At 44.6% G+C, this 23784-nt stretch overlaps 1 protein-coding gene across 1 annotated transcript in view; it reads left to right on the top strand.

The window, feature by feature from the left end:
• PARN (poly(A)-specific ribonuclease) overlaps positions 1-23784 on the top strand; it is a 114625-nt gene that overhangs the window by 15645 nt on the left and 75196 nt on the right. Inside the window, 8 exon segments of the mRNA XM_049768455.1 lie at positions 1455-1493; positions 3954-3996; positions 6333-6413; positions 9553-9609; positions 14804-14881; positions 19557-19600; positions 20657-20699; positions 22079-22154. Coding sequence (XP_049624412.1) covers positions 1455-1493; positions 3954-3996; positions 6333-6413; positions 9553-9609; positions 14804-14881; positions 19557-19600; positions 20657-20699; positions 22079-22154 — 461 coding nt within the window.

Genomic DNA, 23784 nt, shown 5'->3' with positions numbered 1-23784 from the left:
TTTTTTTTTGGGCCACACCCTGTGAGGCTCAGGGGTTACTCCTGGCTATGCGCTCAGAAGTTGCTCCTGGCTTCTTGGGGGACCATATGGGACGCCGGGGGATCGAACCGCGGTTCGTCCTAGGCTAGCGCAGGCAAGGCAGGCACCTTACCTCCAGCGCCACCGCCCGGCCCCTAAAATTTTTCTTTATTGAAGCAAATAGGTTTTTTTTTTTTTTTTTTTTGGCCACGCCCACTGACACTCAGGGATTACTCCTGCTCAGAAATCGCTCCTGGCTTGGAGGACTATATGGGATGCCAGGAATCGAACTCAGATCTCTGGAGTCAGCCACGTGCAAGGCAAACACCCAACCGGTGTGCTACCACACCAGCCTCTGAAGCAAATAGGTTTTTTTTGGGGGGGTCACATCCGGCAGCACTCGGGTTACTCCTGGCTCTGCGCTCAGAAATTGCTCCTGGCAGGCTCAGGGGGACCATATGGGATGCTGGGATTCGAACCACAGTCCTTCTGCATGCAAGGCAAACGCCCTACCTCCATGCTATCTCTCCAGCCCCACCTGAAGCAAATAGTTTTATTTAAGGAAATGTTCTTAGCAAAATAAGAGAGAGAGGGGGAGGGAGGGAGGGGGGAGAGGGAGGGAGAGAGAGAGAGAGAGGAGAGAGAGAGAGGAGAGAGAGAGAGAGGAGAGAGAGGAGAGAGAGAGAGGGGAGAGAGAGAGAGAGAGAAGAAAAGAAAATGAACATGGGCTTCTCTATGTTTGGGGGGAAATGTTAAAGATTAAATGGTATTTTTATTTTTCTTGGTCTTTGGGCCACAACCCAGATGTGCTCAGTACTTACTCCTGGGTCTATGTTCAGGGGACTAGATATGCTTTTAGGAATCAAACCCAGGTATTCTGTGTTCAAGGCAGGCACCTTACCTGCTATACCAGTGGTCGGCAACCTTTTTTTTCAACTGAGCCAAATCTCGCCAAAACCACGATTGAAATTTATTTTGAGAGCCACACAGGGCGCGCACTGACAGAGGCTAGGAGCAGAGTCCTGACTCCTGGCGTGGCCGCCCGGCACACAGAAGAGCCACATTAAAAGTGTAAAGAGCCACATGTGGCTCCCAAGCCGCAGGTTGCCAACCATTGTGCTATACTATTGCTCTAGGAAAAACATTATTTTTGGTCACTTATGGTTGTGTTGCGTGTGGGGTTGTGCCCGCTGTGGATATGGATGTGCCTTCTGCATGCAAAGCCTGTGCTCAGCCTGCTGAGCAAGCCAACCTCACAGGCAGGCTGATATAGCCCAGTGTGAGGAATCCTCCCATCTCCTGCATCTCTGTTTCTGTTTGCTTATTATCTGGCAATCTCCACAAGTCTCTTAAAAGGCTCTTTCCCGGTCTAGGCTTGATCAGTTAGAACTTCCCTTTCATGAATACAAACCAATACTTTCCCTTTTGTCTTTTAGGTTCCAGAGAAAGCTAATCTATCAGACTTTGAGCTGGAAGTAAGTGGTTTTTGGAGAGTATATAGGGAGGGACTAGGATTAAAACCTAAGTATAAATGATTGGGATTTGACATGCATGGCTTTATTTTGTGTCTTTCCTACTTACCATCTTTTTTCTTGGGTGGGGAGCACACCTGGAGAGCTCTCAGGGATTATTCCTGGCCCTGCATTCAGAAATCACTAGAGGCAGGCTCAGGGGACCACATGGGATGCCGAGGATTGAACCCAGTCAGCTGTGTGTATGCCTTACCTGCTATGCTAACACTCTGGCCCTTAACTTACCTCTTTTATTTTGGTGGATGAGAGGTGGTTCTGTCAGTGCTGAGGGGGCTCGGGGACCACTACTGACACTACTCAGCCAGGCGGTTTAGGCCTATCGTTTCCATTTGGTGTGGGGTGCTGCTCAGGATCAGTGGTGTTGGGGGTTACCAGGGCAACACCTGGTTGTGCTAGGTGTGGGAGGGGGCATGTGGTACCAAGATTCTAACTTAAGTGCCTCTTACATGGGAATATGTGCTTTACCCTACTTTGTTTTCATGTGTGTTTTGTTTCTTTTTTATTGTAAAATTTTTTAAAATTATCTTTATTTAAAACATCGTGATTACAAATATGATTGTAGTTGTATGATTACAGTCATGTATACAGTCATGTAAAGAACACCCCCTTTCACCAGTGCAAGATTCTAACCACCAATTGCTCAGATCTCCCTCCTCCCCACCCCACCCACACCTGTACTCGAGACAGGCTTTCTATTTCCCTCATTCATTCACATTGTTATGATAGTTTTCAGTGTAGTTATTTCTCTAACTGCACTCATCACTCTATGTGGTGAGCTTCATGTCATGAGCTGCACCTACCTGGGTAAATGGGGGAAATAATGGTTGGGACTGAGGCAGTAAAAGATTAGAAATGAGCTTTGTAGGGCAGTATCAAGGTCACAATACAAGATGGATATTACGCATATATAAAGTATATGCATATAATACTATCAATATATATTGTACGCGTAGGGGCACTAGCCCCCGTGTGGTTTTTGAAATGGAGACCAAGGAGAAAAATTTCCAGTGACTGTCCCAACATAAACCAGTGCTGCAACGGCCCACCCTCCTCCCAAAGCACATTCCCATTAGTGTAGGGAGAGTTAGGGGGAAAGCTTGTTGACCCCTATAGTGTCCACCTGGACCAGTGCCCAGGAAAGGCCTTGAGTCCAGGGGAGAAAGAGGGGGATGTCTGGGGGCCTGCCAAGCCTCCCAGCACTCCCCAGGCTAGAGAGAAGACCTCCGGCATGAGGACCTCATGTGTTTTGTTTCTTTCGGATTTGGTCGAGACACAAAGCTATGCCTAGAGCTCAGTGCTGCTCTGTGCTCAGGGATCACTCCTGGCAGAGTTTGGGGGAATCACAGAAGGTGTTAGGGATTGGCCTGGATTGCCCATATGCCAGGCATAACATCCTTCCTCCCATACTATCTCCAACCACTGACTTAATGTTTTGTGCATGTATTTTTTTGTAATATATCTGTTACTTTCATTTTATTTTCAAGTGGGTTTCTAACCTCACATGGGCATCTGTCATAGACAAATGGAGTCCGAGTTTGGCTTTGGAGCTCTTGTTCTTCTGTTAGATTTTGCCTATAACGTGTACCCTGGGAATTTACTTTGAGCACAGCAGGAAAAGGGCCATTGTCATTTCTCCAGGTTCCTTCCAGGCCTCATACTTGCCACTGGAGCTGTGCATGGGTTATGGAGCCCCCTTCTGCTCTATTGGTGCAAAGCCAGAATGCAAACTGCAAAATACCTCATTGAATTGCTCCCTGGAATGTCCCCTGCAGTGTCAAAGGACCTTTACAGGTTCTGTTAGGAAATAGGTATTGTTATATTTGGAAGCAAGATTTGACTTGGAGTCAATTAACTGTATTGTGTGTTGCGAGATACTTCAGAAAAATATTTGTCCTAGGGAGAAAATATTTTGATGTTTGATATATTCCTACATGTTTCAAAACAGTGATGAAGAAATATTTAACATAAAAGCTAAAGTAGTATGAGTTGGTTTTTTTGAGTGGTAGGTGGGCTTGGGGAAGGTTTAGGTCTTACATGTCATTGCTCAAGGCCTGTTTTTAGCTCTGTGCTCAGGGCTTTGTGATGTCGATGGTTTGAACCAGGTTCAGCAAGATGTAAGGCAAGATGTAACCCCTCTGTCCTTGGAGTGAATTTACTGTGAAGTGGTTATATTGTAGTGATACCTATTTAATATTTAAATTATAGCTAAATAGTTGCTTTAAAAATAATAGATTTTTGTTTTGGGGCTACACCTGCCAGTGCCCAGGGCTTAATACTCAGAGCTCAGTCCTAGTGGTGCTCATGGGACCCTCGGTGCAAAGCACATACCTTCTTTGGTCCCCAAATTCAGGGTTTTTATTGTCACTGTCTCACCTGATACCATGTTTTCTGTTTTTCCTATAGGTATCCCAAAGGCATTCATGTTGAAACTTTAGAAACTGAAAAGGTAACCTCAAGAATTATCCAGGGCTGGCCCTTGAGCAGCAGTATACACTTAGGGTGCTTGCTTTGCATGCGACCAACCCAGGTTTGATCCCTGGCATCAGATCTGGTTCCCTGGCACTGTCAGGGGTAACTTTTGAACATTTTGGGTGTGGCCCAAAGATAAAAGAAAAAAGATCCAGCGCTAACAACTAAACCTAAGTTGTGATTTTTATGCCTGCCTCTGCTTCCTCTGAGCTGATGACTATAGGGACATCATTCCACTTCTCTAAGCTGATTTCCCTCATTTACACATGAACCTGATATCTGGTTGTGACTACTAATGGGTCATGCCTTTCTTTCTTTCTTTTTTTTTTTTTTTTGGGCCACACCCGGTGATGCTCAGAGGTTACTCCTGGCTATGCGCTCAGAAGTTGCTCCTGGCTTGGGGGACCATATGGGACACTGGGGGATCGAACCGCGGTCCGTCCAAGGCTAGCGAAGGCAAGGCAGGCACCTTGCCTCTAGCACCACCGCCCGGCCCCATGCCTTTCTTAAAACTTTTGGTAGTGAGCAAGTGCGGAGACGAAAATGAATATGCTCTTTTTACAGTAAAATGCTGCAGTGAGGCCAGAGCGATAGTATAGTGGGGAGAGCACTTGGCTTGCACACAGCCAACCTGGATTTGATCCTCGGCATTCCATATGATTTCCATGCTCAGGAGTGATTCCTGTGTGTAGACCCAGAAGTAAACCCTGAACATCATTGGGTATGGCCCCTCAACAGCAGCATCACCAAAGAAAGCTGCAGTGTGTGTGCTGTGAGGTCAGCCTTAAGACTCTCTTACCTATAGTGTGCATGAAAAATGGCTTTCTGCTTTGCGAGCAAATAGAATGAGATTCCAGACTGTGTTACATGAATATAGTTATGAGTCAGTTCTTCCCTAGGAGAGCAGGTAATGGTGGCTTGATAGTGTGCTTCCTTTTAGAATTAGAATTTAGCTGATGCCAAGGAAATAGGCCACAGGTTATAACAGCTGTTCAGCCTATGCTGAGACCCTGAGTTCCATCCTTGGCAATGAAGAAATAGGGTCCTACAAATGAAAAAAAGGGTGGAGGGCTTGGGGGCCATAACTTAGTGTTAGATTAACTACTTACTATATGACCTGAGGACCTGGGTTTGATCCCTGGCACTTCTCTACCTCTACCCTTCCCCTCCAAAAAGAGAACTGAGTTAGTGTTTGAAGCACCTTAACACTGGTACAGACCTTGCATATAGTTTAATGTTAATCTGATATTAAATCAAGAGATTAGGTAAATTGGGACCAGAGAAAGAGAGCATGGGGAGTAAGATGTTTACCTTGCAAGACCACAAACCTAAATTTGATTCCTTGTACCCATACAGTCATCTTAGCCTTACCATGAGTGATCCTTGAGTATAAAGCTAGGAATAAGCCTGAAACTGCCAAATATGACCAAAAAATAAATCAAACTATATTATTAATCTTATTATAAATTAATTATCAAACTTTGGCCAGGAAGTTTGATCGATAAGAAAATGTGCAACTTAGTATGTGATAAGTAAAGTGTTTGTTCTGTGATTATATGGTAAGTCACCAGATGCCAGGCATTGTTCTTCTGTTTGAAATATGCTATAGAAATACTATTTTTGAGTCAGTTATTTTGCAATTCATGTTACGTGCACTGAAATTTCTTAAATTTTCTATTTTGGAACCTATTCTTCCGGTGTGTCCATACAGCTGAATATCTGTTGTGTTGGATTAGTAAACTACTGAATAATGTGGAGACACAAGGAGAGATAACAGAGCGGTAGGGCTTTTGCCTTACATACAGCTGATCCAATACAGATGGTGATTCGAATCCCGGCAGCCTGGCAGGCCCCCCAGTGTAGAGCCAGGAGTAACCTCTGGACGCTGCCGGGTGTTACCTCCCACCCACAAAAAAAAAAGTGAAGATGCGGGCTAAGTTTGGGTTGTCTTGCAACAACAAATTAATTTTCAGGGGCCAGAGAGATAGCATGGAGATAGTGTGTTTGCCTTGTATGCAGAAGGATGGTGGTTCGAATTCCGGCATCCCATACGGTCCCCCGAGCCTGCCAGGAGCCATTTCTGAGCGTAGAGCCAGGAGTAAACCCTGAGCACTGCCGGGTGTGACCCAAAAACCAAAAGAAAATTAATTTTCAGTGGCATTTAAAAGTGCTTTCAAAGTGCACTTCTAAAAGCTTAGGATATGAAATCCTGTGCTGCGATAAACGTTGTAACTTCTAATGGGATCAGTATCTGAATTTGGATGGGAGAGTAAGGTTCTTTCCAGAAAACTGCACATCTGTTTTATCTTTTAGAAAGAGAGGTACATAGTTATCAGCAAAGTAGATGAAGAAGAGCGCAAAAGGAGAGAACAGCTGAAACACGCCAAAGAGCAGGTAATGGCATTTTGTTCTTTTCCTGTGGATGAGGAGTGGCAGTGAGGATTCATTTTTGTGATATCTGGAGCATTATGAACTGTTTAATGATTAGGTTTCTACTGTGGAAGAATTGAGTTTGTAGAAAATAGAGTGAGAGGGACCTGGGCACCCCAAACAGCTTGATGTTTAGATTGGCCACCAGTGTTTACTATGTAATATAGTCTTAAGGAAAAATTTGTCATCATGGTATTGTTTGCCACTGAGTTCCTCTGGTACATTATTAATTTCTTTTTAATTAAGAACTGGAATGTAGGGGCTGAAGAGATAGCATGGAGGTAGAGCGTTTGCCTTGCAGGCAGAAGGACAGTGGTTCGACACCCGGCGTCCCATATGGTTCCCCGAGCCTGCCAGTAGCGTAGAGCCAGGAGTAGCCCTGAGTGCTGTCATTGTGACCCCCCCCCCCAAAAAAAAATAGAACCTGAATGTAACTTTATGGTGGAGCATATGCTTATAGGATGGTTTGATCACAGCATCACCAAAAAATAAAACAATTCGAAAATGAAAGAGTGCTTGCTGGGCAGAGAAGATGAGAAAGACTTTTGCATATTGAAGACATACAAATTTCCAAGTAGCTTTATTTTTTTATTTTTTTATTTTTTTTTATTTTTTTGTGGTGGTGGTTTTTCGGTCACACCCAGCAGTGCTCAGGGGTTACTCCTGGCTGTGTGCTCAGAAATAGCTCCTGGCAGGCACGGGGGACCATATGGGATGCCGGGATTCGAACCGATGACCTCCTGCATGAAAGGCAAATGCCTTACCTCCATGCTATCTCTCCGACCCCCCAAGTAGCTTTATTATTGTAGTTTTATTTTACTTTTTGTTGGGTCATGCCCGACTGCAAGGTAAGTGTATTATTTTTCTGCCCCCCCCCTTATTATTTCATTTTAAGTTTTTTTTTTAATTTATGGAAACTTTGTTGAGCACTGTACAAAGCATCCAACTTAGCATTTACCTGTCTTTTAAGTACTGCCCCCAGTGTAAAGTGTAGTCTCGCTATGAAGTAACTATCCCTCCCTCCATTTCCTGGACTGTGCATTGTATAAAACACAGACTGAGAGCCGGGTTTGATTCTCAGCATCCCATTTGATCTCCCAAATACCTCCCAGGAGTAGTTCCTGAGCCCCATAACCTAAAAGTAAAATAAAATGGAGACTGATTCCTTTTCCTTCAGAGCCTGTCATCCCCACCAAATCCACTTTCTGTCTTGGGAATTTTCTCACTCTAGGCCTCTCTCGCAGGTGAAATTATAATGATATCTGCCATTTTACATCATCCTCAAAAGTCCATCCACATCATGATCTCTCTTCTCTCCTCCCCCCCCCCCCTTCCCCTCTCCTTCTGTCTCCCTCTTTCCCCACTTTCCTCGTTATTTTTGGGCCACAACTGATGGTGCTCAGGATCACTCCTGGCAGGGTTCAGAGAACAGTATGTTTTCTGGGATCGAACCAAGTGTGGCCATGTCCTTAACTCTTGTATTATCTCCTTGGCCCAGATTTTCTTTACTTTTTTTTTTGTGTGTGTGTGTGTGTGTGTGTGTGTGGTTGTTATTTTGTTTTGTTTTTGGGCCATACCTGGCAATGCTCAGAAATCGCTCCTGGCTCTGGAATTGTTCAGGAACCCTGGTGATTTTCAGGGGACCATGTGGGATGCTGGGAATTGAATCTGTATTCAGCCACATGCAAGTTAAACATCTTACCCTCTGTACTGTCTCTCTAGTCCTCTTTCATTTTTATTTTTATTAATTTTGGGGGGGAGTCACACCTGGCAGCGCTCAGGGTTTACTCCTGGCTCTGCGTTCAGAAATCACTCCTGGCAGGCACGGGGGATCATGTGGGATGCCAGGATTCGAACCACTGTCTGGCCCCTCTTTCCTTTTTAAAGTGAAGTAATTTTCCATCGTGATAAACCATAATTTTCTTCATCTGCTCACCAGTCAGTAAACAATCCATCACTTGCTATTTATTTGGTCTGGTGTGAGCAGTATTGCTGTGAACACGGGTGGTGAACGTTTTCTGGAGTTCTTTTAAAGTCTGAACCCTCAGGGCCGGAGAGATAGCACAGAGGTAGGGAGTTTTGCCTTGCAGGCACCGACCCAGAACTGACAGTTCAAATTCTGACATCCCATCTGGTCCCCCGTGCCTGTCAGGAGCTATTTCTGAGCACAGAAGCCATGAGTAACCCCTGAGAGCTACCGAGTGTGCCACCCACCAAAACAAAACAAAACAGTCTGAACTCTTGTGGGAACAAGGGCAGTCTGGTTTTGGGGGAAACCATCTTATTTTTGACTGTCTCACTTTGTCTTTACCCTGTCACCAGGTTGCAGGATTCTGCATTTGTCTTCACCTGCCCTTGTTAGCATGGGGGCAGTGGAAGTGAGGATGAAGCCAGAGCAGAGAGTGGTGAGAACCTGGGGGTTCAGGATCGTGAGTGAGCAGTGAGACTTTTAAGTTCAGCCGAGCAGGGTCAGATTGAGGTTATATTCAGGAGGAGTTTCAAATTAGCTGAGACATTGGAAGGTTCCGTTATGTTGGGAAGAACTAACTGTAAAGAAGAAACCAGGAATGAATCTCAGAGAACTGTGGTATAAATTGTGAATATTCTGTTTATGGGTGATTGTCTTCCCACTGTAACTTCACCTTGTCCTTTTTCTTTGCATCTTTGTTCTCATAAAAAAAAATTTTTTTTTTTAAATTGTGCATATGCAGGTTATTGGAGGTGAAGATTGGGGCTTCATTTACCTGGCTCCAGGTTTCCTCAGGACTGCATGCAGTACTGAGTTTAACCAGCAGGTGGCGGCTTTAAATTTTTTTTGTGCTTTCAAGATCTCTGAGACTTGAACATTTCAGCTGATAATGTGGAGTAATTGGTGAAATGCTCAGCACTGTTATTTTAGTAACTAAGGAGCGATTTGCTACTTGTTTATTCCATTTTCTAAGAAGCAGTCGTGTTCATAGATCATTTCAGATGCAGTCGTTGGGATAATAGATGCATTAACAGTATATATGTTGGTGCATTTTGGAAGGGGGGTCTGCTGGATTTTAAGCCATTCAAATGAGGAATGTATGGGTATCAGGAGTTTGTTGATTTTCTTTACTAGGAGGAACTGAATGATGCTGTGGGATTTTCTAGAGTCGTGCATGCCATAGCTAACTCGGTAAGTAAGCCAGACCTTTTTCCCTTTTGTCCCGATTTCTGAACATAACGTGTAAGGTGAAACTCCTAATTCTCCTCACAAATAAGTCAGCAAGCCATGCTTAGAATGTTTACCCAGAGGCAAATGGCTTGGGGAGGGACTTAAGAGTTTCAGACTGCTGTTATTTGGTACAATAGCATGAGTACAATTGTTCTTGATTAATATTATTATATTAATATATTAATATGCCGAGTAATATCTGAAGGCTTTTTAGGAAGCTTTTCTTGTCAGACACATGGAAAGATTATTCTGCGTGGCTTTTTGTGACCATATGAAAATAAAGTTCCCTGACCTCAAAGCCAATGACATAAAAGAAGAAAGTACATGTTTTACTTTCTAAATAGAAAGAGGGAATAATTGTCCATGCTGCGTTCTTCTGTACTATTGTATTCAGTGTGTTATGATGTCAGTATTTGATAGGGTTTTTTGTTGGTTGGGTTTTTTTTTGGGGGGGGGGGGGAATCAAACCTGGTGGCCCTCAGAGTTTGTTCCTGACTCTGCACTCAGGAATCACTCCTGGTGGGGCAAACTTTGCCTTCTCTACCCATGATGCTATTGCTCTGGCCCTGTTTGATAAGGTTTTAAAACCTTACAGTTGGGCCGGGCGGTGGCGCTAAAGGTAAGGTGCCTGCCTTGCCTGCACTAGCCTTGGACGGACCGTGGTTCGATCCCCCGGTGTCCCATATGGTCCCCCAAGCCAGGAGCAACTTCTGAGCACATAGCCAGGAGTAACCCCTGAGCGTTACTGGGTGCGGCCCAAAAACCAAAAAAAAAAAAAAAAAAACCTTACAGTTGTTTTTGTTTTTGGGCCACACCTGGTGACGCTCAGGTTACTCCTGGCTATGCGTTCAGAAATCGCTCCTGGCTTTGGGGGACCATATGGGATGCCGGGGGATCAAACCGTGGTCCATCCTAGGTCAGCGTGTGCAAAGCAAATGCCCTATTGCACCACTGCTCTGGCCCCAAACCTTATCTTTGTTTTTTTTGTAAGTTACTGCTTGAGGCTTCTGCAGTATTTTTTTCTTGTTTTGTGACTTTCTTTTAAAAGGAGGTACCCACAATATTACTTTTTCATTTGGTTTTGATGCCACACTGGCAGTGCTAATGCACAGTCTGTGTGCTGGCCTTTTGAACAGTTTACCACGCTGGCATCTGCGTCTTCTAGATAAATTGGGCCGTGCTGTTGGTGGATTTGTGATCCACATGTCCAGGTTGGCTTTACTGTTGTGTTGGATTCTGCAATTTAATTTTGGTTTGGTTTTGGTTTGGGGCCACACCCAACTCCACTCAGGGGTTACTCCTGGCTCTGCACTCAAATCACTCCTGGCAGTCTCAGGGGACCATATGGGATGCCAGGAATTGAACCTGGGACCGTCCCGGGTCGTCCACATGCAAGGCAAATGCCCTGCCGCTGTGCTATCTCTTCGACCTTGCAGCTTAATTTTCCTCAAGCAGTTGGCTGTGGGGAAAGGACTTCCGCCACCCCCACAGAAGAATCACTGGTCACCTCTACAATGAGGTTTGCTCAGGTTGGCATTAGGGCTGTTCTCAGGCTATCAAGCCAACCCCAGAGTCATGAGACTGTTTACCACTAGGTTGTAGATTTTTCCTGATAGAAAAGTGCCTGGTGGAAGAGGACCTCCTTCCTCCACAGGGTTTGGCAGCAGTTACTAATCTTTTCTGGTTCATTGTGAGCTTTCCTTGAAGGCAGTGACATATTCAGACTGAAGAGAAGAAAGGTGTGGGGGCCGGAGAGATAGCATGGAGGCAGGAGTAAACCCTGAGCGCCACTGGGTGTGACCCTCCCCAAAAAAGAAAGGTGTGGTCTCTTCAGGAGCAGCATCCAGGGGGCCTGTGGACACAGGGCAGGGTGGGCCTTCAGCCTTCACCCGCAAATGTAGTCCTTTTTGTCCCGAAAGTCCGGAGCTCCTAGAACAGTGTGTCTGATTCTTAGAGGCCTGGCTTCTGTTTGCAGATGTGGTCAGTTTTCCTCTGCTCTCCAGCTGCTTCCATGGAGGAACTCATGGTAGGTTGTGTCGGTCACGCCACAGCAGCAGTGAGAGCCTCGTTTCTAACGTATTACATATCTTGGAAAGAGGCTTCTAGTTCCAGTTCTGTCAAGTCTGTACACACCAGATTTCTTTTTTGGTGAAACAAGATAGTTTTTAGAATGAAAACCTGCTTAGAAAGATGTGAGTAGAAAGAGAAGAAATGCATTTAAGAGAAAGCACAAGCTTTTCCATAGTGGAGAAGAAAGAAACAGACAAGCAAGCAAAGGCCATGTTCAAAGGAGAACATTGGCTTGAAGAGCAGAACCTCAACACAGAAATATTTCTTTTTATGTTTTGTTTTGTTTTAGGGCCACAACCAGGATGCTCAGGGGTTACTCCTGGCTCTGCGTTCAGAAATCACTCCTGGCATGCACAGGAGACATACGGGATGCCAGGAATTCAACCAGGGTTGTCCTGGGTCAGCTGCGTAGGCAAATGCCCTACTGCTATGCTATCGCTCTGGCCCTTGCACATGGAAATATTTATATCACACCAAAATATTTTTCTGTCACTGTTAGCAAGTGTGTTTTCTAAAAACTTTGAATTTTGTGCTAATTTCACAAATAGAAGCTGTAGCTATTGTAGAGTTTCCACATACCCTGATCCAGCCGCCCCTGATGTTAAGTTCTTTTATGAAGGAAATAAAAATTTGATCTCTTTAATAGATTTAGTTACTAAAACCAGGGCATTGGGCCAGAGCCATAGCACAGCGATAGAATGTTTGCCTTGCACACGGTGACCTGGGACGGACCCGGGTTTAAGCCCCATCCCATATAGTTGTTCCCTGAGCCTGCCAAGTGCGATTTCTGAGCACAGAGTCAGGAGTAACTCCTCAGTGGAGCCGGGTGTGGCCCAAAAACCAAAAGAACAACAACCCAGGGCATTAACTAACAGTGGTGCTGGATTGAGAATGTCACCAGTTGAAACTGAGATGTTTTTCAGTTGACTGTTCTATCTATACTTTCATCTTGCATTTATTTCCTTCCTTGTTTTCCTGCAGTCTGGGACCATCTTTATCTTCTATAAATTATGTATTTAGTTATTTATTTTTGGTTTTGGGCCACTCCTGGTGGTTCTTAGGGGTTATTCCTGGCTTTACACTCAGGGGGCCTTTGCGGTGGCGCTAGAGGTAAGGTGTCTGCCTTGCCAGCGCTAGCCTAGGACAGACCGAGGTTTGATCCCCCGGCATCCCATATGGTCCCCCAAGCCAGGAGCGACTTCTGAGCACATAGCCAGGAGTAACCCCTGAGCATCACCAGGTGTGGCCAAAAAACCAAAAAATAAAAAATAAAAAAAATACACTCAGAAATCACTCCTGGCACTCAGTGGTCAGGGGTGCCAGGAATTGAAGGTGGATCAACCATGAGCAAGGTAAATGCCCTACCCATTCACTGTACTATCTCTCTGGACCACTATAATTTGTGTTTATTTATTTATTTATTTATTTATTTATTTATTTATTTATTTATTTTTTTTGGTTTTTGGTTTTTGGGTCACAACCAGCAGCGTTCAGGGATTACTCCTGGCTCTACGCTCAGAAATCGCTCCTGGCAGGCTGGGGGACCATATGGGAAGCCGGGATTCGAATCACCAACCTTCTGCATAAAAGGCAAACGCCTTACCTCCATGCTAGCTCTCAGCCCCCATAATTTGCATTTTTAAAGAGTACCAATTGTCATTTTATTAGATGTGTGTTTATTAGGTGTGGTGTTTTTTTTTTTATTTTGTTTGTTTGTTTTTTTGGTTTTTGGGCCACACCCATTTGACTCTCAGGGGTTACTCCTGGCTATGCGCTCAGAAATCGCCCCTGGCTTGGGGGGACCATATGGGATGCCGGGGGATCAAACTGCGGTCCGTCCTGCGCTAGCTAGTGCTTGCAAGGCAGACACCTTACCTCTAGCGCCACCTTCCCGGCCCCTGTGTTTTTTTAATTTTTAAATTCTGAATATCTTTTGATCCCATAATAACCTTTGGTAGGGAACTGGGGTTTGGGCCACACCCCTCTGTGCTCAAGACTGACTCCTGGCTCTGTGCTCAAGGATCACTGCTAGTGGGTGTTGGGGAACCATGTGAGGTGTGGGGAAGAGCCTGGGTCAGCTAGCTGCATGGCAGTCAAGAGCCTTACCTGTTATATTTTCTTTCTGGCCCAACTTTGTCTCTGCTTTTTTGCTGATTGCTTCTTTGTGGCTACAGTCATTGCTGGTGTTTTAGTTGGCTTGTCTCATGGATTTGGAGATTTTTTCAATGGGGTTATTTATGTAGAAAAATTGTGTTTAGTTCTGTATCAAGGAGCACGGCTCCTTGATCCCTCTGCAGCTCTATGGCCCCCCTGTGATTTGTGCAGATGACTGCAGAGGAAGCTGGAGGCTCGTGTCAAGGGTGCTGCCAGGCAGCCAATGCTGAGTTCTTGTTCTGTTTGGGCTGTTGAGTGGTCATTAATGTGGAGTAGCAGGGCACACATTTTCGTCCAGTTTGATTGGAAACGGTATTGAGAACATGCCCTGTGAATCCTTCATAGATAACAAAGGAAATAAAAATTCAGTCTGTTTAATAGAATCAGAAATGTTGTTTTTTACTTTTTAGTTGTTGTGAATATATCTTTTAAAAGTAAGTGAGTTGTAAAGAATGCACTTTTTTCTTCTGATTTTTGGGCCATACCTGCTTGTACTCAGGGCTTACTCCTGGGTCTGAGCCCTGATCTCCAACAGGGATCACTGGGCACTGCTTGAGGAACCTTATGTTGTTCTGCAAACACCTTAAACCCTGTAATGTCTCTTTGGCCTCCATGTATAATTTTTGTTTTGGGGGACCACACCCATTTGATGCTCAGGGGTTACTCCTGGCTAAGCGCTCAGAAATCGCCCCTGGCTTGGGGGACCATATGGGACGCCAGGGGATCGAACCGCGGTCCTTCCTTGGCTAGCGCTTGCAAGGCAGACACCTTACCTCTAGTGCCACCTCGCTGGCCCCGTATAATTTTTTTTTTTAATGCTGAAAAGTAAGTTGGATACTAAAATCCTCACAGAGTGTGAGCCACACATTTTCATTTCAAACCCTGATGTCAGTTGGTATCTCAACATCTTTTCTTCATTCTGATTTTTTAGGGAAAACTGGTCATTGGACACAACATGCTCCTGGACGTGATGCACACTGTCCATCAGTTCTACTGCCCGTTGCCCACGGTGAGTGCTACTTCTGCAACTGGGGTGTGGGATCCCAGACAGAGGCCCAAAGCCCTGCAGCACCTGTTGAGGTGATGTGCATATTCCATAGGGTGGATCGAGGTCATCTGCTATGACCTGGACACATGTGTTGTTTATCGTGCCTGGATTCGGGCTATTGTCTCAGCTAGTGCTGGTGGGGCTTCCCAGCTCCAGGTGGGTGCCCTGACTCAAGATGAAGCACGGGGTTGGGTCAGCCTGCAGAGTTTTTGCTCCCTCTGGTGGGCCACTTCCTGTCACCTTGTGCTTGACCTGGGTTGTTCAAACTGTCTGGTTCTCTCAGTGCAGCAAAGGCACCAGCCTCGGGAAAAGAGCTCCTCTGCCCCTTTCGCTTCCATGTCCACCTCTGCTGCCGGCTCCTCTCCTTTTCCCGCCCCCCCCATGCTCAAATCCACTGTCCCCATCTTCCCCCATGTTCTCTGTCCTGTGTTCATCTCCCCATCCTTGGCCTCCCTCCTTGATCTCAGTAATCATCTCACCCACTGCCATGACTTGATTTCTCTTTTTGCATCTGGCTCAACGTTTCTGCTGGGTGTGCCACATCCTCCTGGTCAGAGTTTATGTCAAGTGGATAGTGACTGATACAGTTAGCCTGCTCTGATTTGTAGCTCTGCCAGTGATTCATCAATATTATTCCTGTTTTGGCTGTCCCAAAACTCCCCTGTCCCCTTGGTTAGGTCAGTTCCGGCTCCCAATGATTCCCCTCTCCCTCCAAGTCTTTACATGTTGTAGCAAGCTATCTTTTTTTCTCTTAGAGGTGAAAGCACATTCCATGGGCATTTCCTTCCAGCCTCCTTTAAATGGAGGTTTTGTTTGTTTTTGGGTGACATCCAACTGTGCTCAGGGCTTACTCTTACCTTTGTGCTCAGGTATTACTATTGGTGGAACTGGAAGAGCATGTGGGATAGCAGGATACTGAATCTGGACCTGCGGTGTTCAAGGCAAACACTTTCTTTTTTGGCCCCACCTGTAGTGCTCAGGAGTTGCTCCCAACTGCTCTGGTGTTTGGGGAATCCAGCCATTACTAAAGATCAGATTCAGGACTTTGGCATGCCAAACCTACTCTCTAGCCCTTTAAATATCTCCCCTTCAGTTGACATTAGTCTTTTGAATTTGCCTTGGAAAAGTTCAGCGCAGCCCAGCTAGAAATACAGTGAGTCCCTTTGTCCAGATTTATGTGACCTGGAAGGTTGTCACTGCTTTTCTGACAATGTGTCATCCTGCGGGACTCAAAAGACTTGAATTGTGTATCTCAAAAGAAACAGATTGAACAGAGTAAATGTTAATTTCCATTGTTTTCCACTGATCAACTGCCCTTCCCCCCCCCAACTGCCTTTTTTTACATCAACCTTTATTCATTTATTTTTGGTTTTGGGGTTACACCTGGAGGCGCTCAAGGAGTTACTCCTGGCTCTGCTCAGAAATTGCTCCTGGCAGGTTTGGGGACCATATGGGATGCCGAGATTTGAACCGAGGTTCCTCCTATGTTGGCCACATGCAAGGCTTCGGCCCCTACATCAACCTTTCTTACTGGCCAAATAGACCAAAGTAGCCGCTCCTTTCACAACTTAAAACAAAACAAACTAAAGCACATACACAGAGAGACTGGAGAGATAGACAGTGCAGTTGATTTTCTTACCTGCGTCTGACCTGCATTAATTCCTGTATGGTCCTATAGACCTCAGGAGTTAGCCCTGAGCATCGCTGGGTGTCACTCAAAAACTAAAAATGCAAATATTCAAAACAGACATACACACATACATAGATTTACATATACTTACATTAAAGTTACTTTGGCTTCTATGTGTGAAGTTCTGGGTTCAATTTCAAAATAGATCAGTAAATTAAAGCACTGAGGGCTGTGACATGATGCTGATTTCCAGGTGACAGCATAATTTGACCTATAACACTTGATTGTGATCCTCACTCCAAATCAGCTTCCCTTGCCCCTCTATCTGTCTCATCAACCCTTCAGACTCTTTTCTCTTCTTATGACCATCGTGTTCTCTGCATCTTAGTTCTGTTTTGTTTGCTCTGTTGCTTTATCTTCCCCAGATAATGGAAATCATGAGGGGTTTTTGTCTCTCCAGACATCTACATGGCATGATGTCTCTTGTCACCCATGGCAGCCCAGTACTGTTCCATCAAGCATAGTGCTTAGGTCATCTCTTCCTGTTGTCTCTGTCCAATCGCACTGACTTGGTTTCCAGTCCTTGGTTCTCTTCTAACTCTTGCACCTTTGATGCAGTAAAGCTGTTGGGAAGGACAGGAAAGTGTATTTCATCCTGGCCTGATCTGTGTGGGGGACCCCAGGTAGAGCCTGGCACAGAGGCAGCTCATCTGAGCATTGATGTAAAAAATGTGTGTGTCCAGCTGCACCAGCTTTGCAGTCTTGTCATGTGTGGCTCTGTGCAGCACTGATCCTGCTTAAAATTCCGAATGCACCCCACAGCATTTGTGTCCGCTACAGTTGACTCTTTCTCCTGCACATGAGCCTGTCTCTCTCTCACCCAATCTTCTTCTAGAGTCCCGCCACTTAATTCCTTCTCTGGGAAGTGCTCTGTGGTTTTGCCCAGATGTGTTCTGGGATTTTCTTTCCTCCACTCTAAATTTTCTCTAACCTCTCTGGCCAACAGCTCTTCATCTGCTTAAGGTCCAGTTTAATGTTTTGCTGGCCTGCTCCTGACCCAATAAGAGGCGTTTCCTCTCTGTAGTCTTACCTCGCTCTGCTTCTGGAATGTGTTGGTCCGGTGTTGGCAGCTCACCAGTGTCTGATGCGCTGAACTCCTAGGACAAGGAGCGTTGTCTTTCTCTTGTCTGCATCTAAATGCCATGCTTGGCAGTTGGTGTATAAAAATGTGTATTTAAATGAAACTAGTTTGAATCGAATTCTATGAGAAAGAGCATGCTGGATGTTGCCTAGTTAGAGGTTGGGAGAAGTGATTTCATCTCTGATTTTATTGTTCAGGCAGTCTGGGTAAGTTGGTGACATTCTATTGTTTGAGAAAATAAATACTTTCCTCTAATTTAGCGTTGGAAAAAATGAGGAGAAGCGACTCCTTAGAAAACCTGTTTAGAGGTTTATAGTCATGAGTTCTAAATTTTGCTTTTAAAAATACACTGGATTGGAGTCAGAGCTATAGTACAAAGCCAGAACATTTGCCTTGTTCATGACTGACACGGGGTCAATACCGAGCACCTTGCATGGTCACCCAAGTACCCAAGCAGAGCTAGGGATAACTCTGAGCATCACTGCTTGTGACCCCAAACAGACTTTACTAAAGCATTAAGTTGAGTGCATGCTTTGTCATGCCGAAGGCCTGGGTTCATTTCCTAGCACCACATGGTTCTTTGAGCATTATGCAACACAGAATCAAGCTCTCTTAAAGAAAAGTATTTGAGGTAAAGAATGTCGCTTATTGGTAGAGCACATGTTTTGTATGTATGAGATCTGAATTAAATTGACTTAGGAGAGCGTCTTCTCTTAGGGATCTTGGTACTTCAGCTACATCTTTTAAAAGGCATTAAATGAGAGCTCTGCTAGGTGTTGGCCCTGGATGTGAACATAATTTCTTTTTTTTTCCTTGCTTTTAAGGCTTTATAATGTAACAATACCGAGAAATTATAGTCATTAATTGCATTTTTGTTTGAATTAGCAGTGAAACCACTTGCCCTTGTTTTGTCCGTTAATTTGAAAATATTTCATGTTGACTTGAGTACAACCTATAATGATAGGCTTGAAAAGCTAATTGGAAATGTTAATTTCCTCTGAAACATGAATAGTTCTGAAGGACAGAGGGTCAGGACTACGACTACCCAGTGTCACCTGGCGATTATGTGTGTAAACGAGCCTATTTAACATTAGAGCAGTCTCATTTCAGCTTTGGACTTCCTGATCAAAATAAACCAGGAAAATGGATTGCTTGATTCTGGTACTTCCTAATGGTACCACTTGAGCAATTTTCTGACTAGTTAGAGCAAGATTACTGTTTGTGTGTGTTGTATGCTGAAAAGTTGGTGAATTAGTGGCCATTTTAACCAACATACCTGAGGGATTCCTTAATGGTTGTAATGCAATTTACAGTGTATTCATTTCCTGTATAAATCATTTTATTGAAATAACTGCTAATCTCATGATTATAATGAATTTGTGCAAGAGAGCTTTACTCTCCTTCAAAGTTTTCTACTTACATAAAGGAACCTTTCCCCTATTCCTGTTTCAGCCATAATTCCTGCTTAAATTTTTGGCTATGTTGGAATTTTATATCAGATTGAGTCTTACTAGTGATAAAATTACAAAAAGTTTAAAGTAATTTTGACTGGATGTGCATTTAGCCATGTGAGACATGCCAGTGTTTGGAGAAGAGAACTGTAGAACTGGATCTACTTTGTTTCTCTCTTGTGCGGGGAGGCCACACCAAGTGGTGCTCAGGGGTTACTCCTGACTGTACCCAGAAATTACTCTTGGCAGTACTTGGGTGACCAACTATATGGGATGCCGGGAAATGAACCCAGGTCAGCCCTGTGCAAGGCAAGCACCCTCCCTGTAGTACTATTGCTCTGGCCCCTCTACTTTCTATTTTTACCCTTTTGAATCTATTAGTCAAATGGTAACTAGTCATTTTCTTTGATTTAGGACTTAAATGAGTTTAAGGAGATGACGACATGTGTTTTCCCCAGGTAAGATTTCTGTGCAGGTTTGGCTTTAACAGCTGCCGCAGCACATTTCATACAAGTAGGTGTATGGTCATTCCTTTAAACATTACAGTTCTGTTCATAGAAACTGGGATGTGGATCAAGTAGAACTGTAGATTTATGGTCATTCGTTGAGACGTAATATTCCGTTCATAGAAGCTGGGACATTAATCAAGATCTTGGACTTTGGATCAGTTTGTTTTTTATCACTGATAGTTTTGCTACAAATCCGGAGTGCAGCTGAGAGTGAAGATTGAGCAGCAGAACTGTCTGTATGCTCTCTAGTGTCCTGGATGTACCAGGTCTTTAGGGAAGCTGGGAATGTTCTGTAATCAATCAAGAACTTTCTCTGTAGAGATTTTTTTTTTTTTATTTAACTCTCAACTTTAACTTAATGCCTTGATCTATTGGCATGTGCCACAGTTAACGGTGCATGTTACATGACTATTCACTATTGATCACCTGTCAGCTATGTGGAACTTATAGCGTAGGGTCGAAGTGGAGTCCGCCTGCTCCTGAAGTCGGTAGTTGCTCTCTCCTCCAGGCTCTTTCTGTGTGTTTGCCTCATGAACTCACAGTGATGTGAAATAACTGGGAGTTTCCTCTCAGTGCCTTTCTCTCTCCTCGCTCCCTCTTTTTGTTTTTTAATGTATTTTGTCTGACCATCTGAAATAGAAAAGTAAGAAATAACTGTGGCCAGAAACTCTCAGATGCAGATTTTGCATTTAAGGATTTAAATCCTGCAGTCTGTGTTGTGGAGGAGGACAGGAAGAGCTTGGGCCTGTGAGACCTGCAGGCCTTGGACTGGCCTTGGAGAGCAACAGGGCCCATCCCACCCAGTGTCATGCAGTGGGTCAGAGTATGGACTTCCAGAGAGGGTTGGACCAGGCCTCCTGTCCAGGGACACTTGGCACCACACCTACAGACACTTCTGGGCTCAATTTCTCTGTCTGCTCTTAAGACCACCCACTCTCCATTTGAGTAGAATAGATTTAGTAATGAATGTTCGATTTACCTTCTTCAACTTGCTTTTGTTTTTAGACTCTTGGATACAAAATTGATGGCCAGCACACAGCCTTTTAAGGTATTTGAAATATTTGAACTACAACTGAGAGTTATAGTTTGTTTGACATTTTGGGTTTTTTTGTTTGTGGGCCATACCTGACAGTACTGAGAGACTGCATTCAGCAGTGTCATGTGCCAGGGATGACCCTGGGGCTCATGCGTGCAGAGCAGGGGCTTTCAAGTCTTTGAGTCATTTTCCTGGCTCCTTTGGTATTTTTTTGTTTTTGTTTTTGTTTTTGGGCCACACCGGGCAGTGCTCAGGGGTTACTCCTGGCTGTCTGCTCAGAAACAGCTCCTGGCAGGCACGGGGGACCATATGGGACACCGGGATTCGAACCAACCACCTTTGGTCCTGGATCAGCTGCTTGCAAGGCAAACACCACTGTGCTATCTTTTTTTTTTTTTTTTTTTTTTTTTGGTTTTTGGGTACACCTGGCGGTGCTCAGGGGTTACTCCTGGCTGTCTGCTCAGAAGTAGCTCCTGGCAGGCACAGGGGACCATATGGGACACCGGGATTCGAACCAACCACCTTTGGTCCTGGATCAGCTGCTTGCAAGGCAAATGCCGCTGTGCTATCTCTCCGGGCCCTTTTGGTATTTTTTGAATCGCTGCTCTGTGCCTCAGAATTCTGGTCCATTTAAAATATCATTTTCGGGGGGGGGGGGGGACAGAAAAAAAATATCATTTTTAAATACTCCCCCCAAAAAAGGAGAGGGGGAAAATTGGAAAAAGACTGGAAGTATAACAAAAAGTCAATAGCAGTTGTCTTCTTGTGATGGAATTATATTTTTATTCATTATTTTTTATATGTCTTTAATATTAGAATGTATAATGTATATTTGAATAGTTTCACATACATCTTCCATTTTCCTTGTTTAATGTTGTGTTTTTTTTTTTTTTTGTCTTGGAGCTACACCCAGCAGTATTCAGAGCTTATTCGTGGCTCTGCATTCAGTAATTACTCCTGATGGGGCTTGAAGGGTACCCTATCAGGTATTAGGGATCAAACCCATGTCACCCTTATTGAAGGCAAATGTCCTCCCCAGCAAAAGAATTGCTCCAGCCCCTGTTTTCTGTTTTATTGGATATATTTTTATAATCTTGGAAATTTAGATATGTTTACTTTATGAAGTAAGTAGGACACTGGAGAGAAATGTGTGCTGAAATAGCCTGGCTTTCAGGTCCAGGCACAGACAAGCGCCCATATGCACAGTTGTTCTCCTTTCTGCAATGGGGAAACTGGCTGCTTGCTTCTCTTACACGTTCAGGACTCCTGTGTTTCTTTAAGGAACACAAGGGGGGCAAGACTAAATGCCTTTTTTTTTTTAACCCCTTCCCGTGTTTGGTTAAATATATGTTGCACCAAGATCACGAAAACTCTGCTACTTTGGTTTGCAGGATATCATCAACAATACATCCCTTGCAGAATTAGAAAAGCGGTTAAAAGAGATACCTTTCAACCCTCCTAAAGTTGGTGAGATATATTGTGTTCTGAACCCATGTCTGCATCTGCCCCATCCTCCGTCACCCTCCTCCCACCCCACCATGAGGAGTAGTGATGCGGATTAAGGGGTGGGGGGAGAAGCCTACCCTGACAGTGTCTGGTGCTCCTTTTCGCAGTGGGTCACCATTTCCGGAAGAAGTTGGTCTGCTGAGCCTACGTCTGATTCATGTTAATAGAAAGTCGGGATGTCCTTTCATGGAGAAGTTTGGCAGTGAAAGCTTTAGGGCTTTCATTTCCTAGCACTTGGAATTCTTCCCAAACCTGATGAATTCTCTTTTCCATGGTGCATTCTTGAAGCAGGGAGAAAGGATTGATGATGAATGCCAGGGGTAGAATGAAACTAATTTATGTGCTGGAAGAACCCAAGTTGAGAGAATGTCCAGCCCTGCCTTGTCACGGGGTGGCAGCAGAGGAGCCAGAGGGAGGAGGAGCTTCTGCCACCTCCTTGGGCCCTACACAGACATTAGGCAAACCTTGCAGGTGCTGCTTCCTTGGTGCCTCTTAGCCTAATCGTGCTGCTGATACCATAATTGGCATTCCATTAGCTACAGCCAGCAAACTCCTGAAGACAGAGATAATAGGGCTAATGGTTGAGAATTGACAGTGGAAGTACTAAAGCAGCCAAGATTACAGTTATTTGCCTCCCTTTCTGAGTAATAGTGTGAAAAGGAATTAAGAACTGGGGTGACAGGAAGAAAACTCTAAACCTTTCCCATAACAGTATTATGAGGATAATTGATCTGGGCATTAGGTGTTTCAGCTGGCTAGAGAGTAGAGGATAGTACGTAAAGAATTCTTTCTTTTGGAACCAGAATGATAGCAACATCGGATAGATTGTTTGCTTTGCACATGACCAACCTGGGTTTGATTCCTGGCATCCCATATGGTTTCTGAGCCCACCAAAAGTAATTCCTGAGTACAGAGCCAAAGGTAACCCCTGAGCACTGCTGACTATGTCCTCTCCCTCCCCCGCCAAAAAATAAAAAGAAAAATAACGCTTTTTTTTTCTTTTCTCTCTCTCTTTTTGTAATGCAGGGATGGAGCCAGGGTCTCAGGTGTGGGAGGCCTGCACCTTCCCCGCCCCGAGTCACATCCCTCACCCCTAAAGAATTTCTGTTTAAAGAGCTTTTTGTTGCCATAAGGAGAGAGACTTTTCATGGTTAATTGCCATTTGTGCTTGTGTTTCTTTTGGGACCTCCTTGATTATCTTTTTCACGATTATTCTAGGAAGTCGTCATTTCTATTAGACTATTTCCGTAGAATATCATCTAAGGCTCCCTTCCCAGATGCTGTCTGTCCTTTCAACTCCTATGTCAGTGTGACAGAGGAGATGACTGGGTAGAAAGGGTTCTTTGATGAACAGGCCCGAGGCTCTGAGATAGTTTTCAGCATCTGTGTTTGGAGTTAAGGGTGATTTCATCTTTGGATCTAAGATTGCAAACACAGTGTTGGCTGGTGTTGATTGGGGTCTGCTTTGAGAAAGTGCCCAGTGCAGGGCTAGATTGCAGTTCCTGGCTCTTTGCCATGTCCCCATGCATTGTGTGAGCATTCCTGTCCTCACATTAACTCGTGATCCCCCCCCAGAAGCCATCTAGGGAGG

The sequence above is a fragment of the Suncus etruscus genome, chromosome 2 (assembly GCF_024139225.1).
Source record: "Suncus etruscus isolate mSunEtr1 chromosome 2, mSunEtr1.pri.cur, whole genome shotgun sequence".
Taxonomy (NCBI): Eukaryota; Metazoa; Chordata; class Mammalia; order Eulipotyphla; family Soricidae; genus Suncus; species Suncus etruscus.
The sequence above is the reverse complement of the archived record's forward strand: the minus strand, read 5'-3'. Positions and strand labels throughout refer to the sequence as shown.